Raw genomic sequence first — 3658 nt, forward strand, 5'->3', positions numbered from 1 at the left:
TGTGTGTAAACCTTTTACATTTTTATTGCTTTTTGAACACAGAGAAAGGAGATTAATCAAAGAGTCCGAAACCCATATCCTCGTCTGACTCTTCTGATTCCTCTTTCTTCTCTTCCTTTTTCTCTTCCGCTGAAAGTGAGACAAAAAGAAAAGAGTCAATACCACAAACACATCAGCAAGAACGTCAAACAAAGTGCTTTTAATCTGCTTAATGCACCACTGAATTGGTCATCTTTCAATCTGAACATGTGATGCATTCAGATCTTTAAGCCATCCGAGAGGAACCACAAACATCTATTTTTTAAACCCCAGCTAAGAATGTGGGGTGTACACATACCAGCAGCAGGTGCAGCCCCACCAGCTACAGCAGCTCCACCACCACCAGCAGTGGCAGCGGCAGGAGCAGCCACAGCAGTACCTGCTGGTACGGAGGCTAATTTTGAAAGGCCTGAGGAGAATAAAAAAAAACAAAAAACGAGTATTAAGCATTGTTTATGTCAGAGATCTCAAACCTTTCATACTAATCACTGAGAAGCTTCTCACCTGAGTTCATGACTTCGTTGATGTCCTTCCCATTGAGCTCACTTATGACCTGCAGACACGTACAGAGAGATGTAAGTGTTAAACTTATGCTATGCAGTATGTTCAGGGTGTCTGTTTTCAGGTGATATATTGTTGTTTAACAGCATACCTTGTTTAGGCGTTCATCATCTGCCTCAATTCCTACGCTGCCCAAGATGGCCTTGATGTCCTTTGCAGAGGGGCTGGTGTTTCCACCGAGCACGGACAGGAGGTAAGCGGCCACGTAACGCATTCTGCAAAGACAGGAAGATAAAGAATAACATGTGAATAGTGTGCAAAACTTTAATGCAGCATGATCAGAGTAAAATAACTCACCCCCCACACCATAACTTAACTAAGAGGGTTTGTGTGCTGGTTTATTTTGCTGAAATAGCCTATTCCATCATTTAGATCTTTAATTACAGGTAGATTATTAATCAATCAGTCAGAAACTACTCTGACAAGTCATTGGAAATTGACAAACATTCTTATTCTTGAATCTCAAAACACAATAAGGATGTTTTGCTTTCTGCCTCCTAAACTTGTGTTTATACAGTCAGAGGGACTTAAACAGGCTTTAATACGTCAACTTTGGCACAACTAAATTGTCATTGGCATATGCTATTCTTTTTATTGGCTAAATTATTGATTAAATCAATGCTGAACAATTATTATATGAATGTTGACAATAATTTGTAGATCTTAATGCTACACTTATTCTCCCAGGGGATGATTTGATTGCACAATAATAGCAATAAACGCCCATCTAGTCATATTCCAAATATATTTATCAAATGAACCAATTAAGATCTAATTGTCTCATCATATATCTCTCTTATGTCATTTTATTCATTTGAAAAATACTGGGAGCTACAGTCATCTCTCTGACTCATTTTTAGGCCTGATTTTTTCTCTCTGTAAATGTTGAAATTGAAGAGTTGTGCTGCTCCTCCAGCTCAGATTCTGGGAGTCATTACACGATCAGGTTGTAGTTGTTTAACTCATGACTTTATCATATGCAAACCATGTTGAACTGTGTTTTTAATTATTTTTTTTGTATGTCTAACTTTGTTAAAATGCGCCACTGCCTGTCTTGATCAGGACACTCTATAAATTAAACTTTAATCTGAATGAGGCTTTCCCTGGTTAGATACATTTTAAAAAGTAAAAAAAAAAAGCACGACAGCTTGCATCACTTTGTCAGACAAAAAAAGTACACTAATTTAAATATAATTTTCTATTCTTAAAGACTCCTGATACAGTGGTACCCTAATATTCAAAACAAGTCTCCTGTCATTAGACCTCAGTGCTTTTACTCACCACTAGGGGGCAGTAATCCATGTATTATGATGTTGACAGGTTTATTTTTACCTTTCACTATCATGCAAAAACAACCTATGTAAGTATATGTAGTATGAATTGTTAATAATACAAACATCAGCCTTTTTAAATATTTTTTCTCAACATTTGAGTTTTATTTTTTTCTTATGATTTTTAGACGCTTTTGATTTGCTCCTGTTTGGTACATCAGCTGTCATGATGCATCTCACACTGATCTCACACTGACAGACAGAGCAGAGGAATAACCCGATTTTTAGAGGCTGGATTTAAATGTTTTGAGCTCTACTGGATGCGTCTGTACATGAGTCCAGCCTGTGATTGATAACCACTGAATTTTACAGCTGACACATAAAGCATGGCGCCTCGTGCTTCCCTGCAGCTGTCCTCTATTTGTGATGGAGGCTTCATCTTCTTCAGAACTACGATATTCTGGCTGTTCAAATCAACAGTACACTCGAACGTCACATTAAAGATATATTCATGCGTTAAATTAAGGGCGTATACAGTTCATTTGCACACATAATTCACTTACTTTAAGTCTAAACAGACACGAAACGTCGGTCACGCAAAGAAATCCGGAAGAGAGAGAGAGGCGGGACCGGAAGTTGGAGAAGAGTGGAATGCGATGACTTGATTGGTCCATCTGGGTGACCGACGTGTGTGAGAAACATTTCACATGAATGAAACAGATAGATTTATATATTTGACTTTCATCAGTTTATTTATTATAATTAATAATGTAAAGTATACACATTTTTGAAAACCGTGCTGCGTTTGATGTTAATATCTTTTATTTTTAAAGCTTTATCTCATTCTCTCAATCTTAAAGGATGACAGGGAAACTGAGACCAAATGTTACAGTACATGAATTTTCATTTTTAAAATTCACTTTATCTCCTGCTATCAATTTTTGTACTTACTAGACAACTTGTCTACGGAAGAGGATTAGGGCTACCAGAGAAATTAAAAAAAATGAAGGTCAATTTTCTTTTAATTATTATTATTCTGAGATTAAAGTCAGAATTCTGACTTTTTTCTCAGAACAAAAATAATAATAAAACAAATTTGACCATTTTTTTTTTTCCAGTGGCCCTAATTCTCCTCCGTACTTGTAAGTGTTACAGTGTTATAATATGTCTATACTGTATACGTATTTTTTAAATTTACACTGAGCTGCAAAAACTACAGCTATATAAGAACCTGCTGATTTTGTATGTAACAGCAGTGATGGGAGTTATTTAGGTTTAGCTTGAGTGAAAATTGCAACAATTAAAGATAATTCTCCCTAGTATACAAAAATCTTGCAAAAAAGTCAGAATAACAGTACCCTAATGCAGCATTCTTGCACTTTTTAATGTTGAGGTAGCTAAGTAGCGAATACCAAGACTGTTGGAAGAAGAGGGGTGAAAAGAAATAAAAAGGGCACCTCCTGTAGGCCATGCAGCACCAGTTACATTAAGTTGTGATTGATGAAATTGCACATCAGGCTGGTTTCTGGGCTGTCAACATACAGTTTTAACATGGTCATTTTAAAAGTGATTGGTTCAATGTAAATCAAAAGATAGAATTAACTGATTTAACACTTAAATAAAAATAACAGTTTATGGAATAGGGTACTTAACATAACTCAGAGACCTTGATAACCAAACATTTATAATGGGGTTAAGTCACCAATAGGGCAGCCTAACACATTGTATCCAATGGAAAAACTTTGTTTTGTTTTTAATTTTCATCCACTGGAAGGGGCCCTGTGACA

At 36.2% G+C, this 3658-nt stretch overlaps 1 protein-coding gene across 1 annotated transcript; it reads right to left on the reverse strand.

Moving 5' to 3' along the window:
- On the reverse strand, window positions 1-2559 carry rplp2 (ribosomal protein, large P2). The gene is made up of 5 exons (XM_034684648.1): window positions 2435-2559; window positions 692-815; window positions 544-592; window positions 338-448; window positions 1-129 (listed from the first exon to the last, which is right to left on the reverse strand). Exons 2-5 carry the CDS (start codon window positions 812-814, stop codon window positions 53-55), a joined length of 360 nt encoding a protein of 119 aa, XP_034540539.1. The 5' UTR covers window position 815; window positions 2435-2559; the 3' UTR covers window positions 1-52.
- Between the last annotated feature and the right edge of the window lie 1099 nt (window positions 2560-3658).

The sequence above is a fragment of the Notolabrus celidotus genome, chromosome 1 (assembly GCF_009762535.1).
Source record: "Notolabrus celidotus isolate fNotCel1 chromosome 1, fNotCel1.pri, whole genome shotgun sequence".
NCBI classification, from domain to species: Eukaryota; Metazoa; Chordata; class Actinopteri; order Labriformes; family Labridae; genus Notolabrus; species Notolabrus celidotus.

What these genes read in the sequence shown, in the direction of transcription:
- rplp2 (XM_034684648.1), bottom strand. Translation starts at nt 814, where the DNA reads ATGCGTTACGTGGCCGCTTACCTCCTGTCCGTGCTCGGTGGAAACACC. An exon ending in ATGATGAACGCCTAAACAAG is followed by an intron (nt 593 to 691) that starts GTATGCTGTTAA and finishes ACGTGTCTGCAG; the next exon opens with GTCATAAGTGAGCTCAATGG. An exon ending in TGGGGCTGCACCTGCTGCTG is followed by an intron (nt 130 to 337) that starts GTATGTGTACAC and finishes TCTCACTTTCAG; the next exon opens with CGGAAGAGAAAAAGGAAGAG.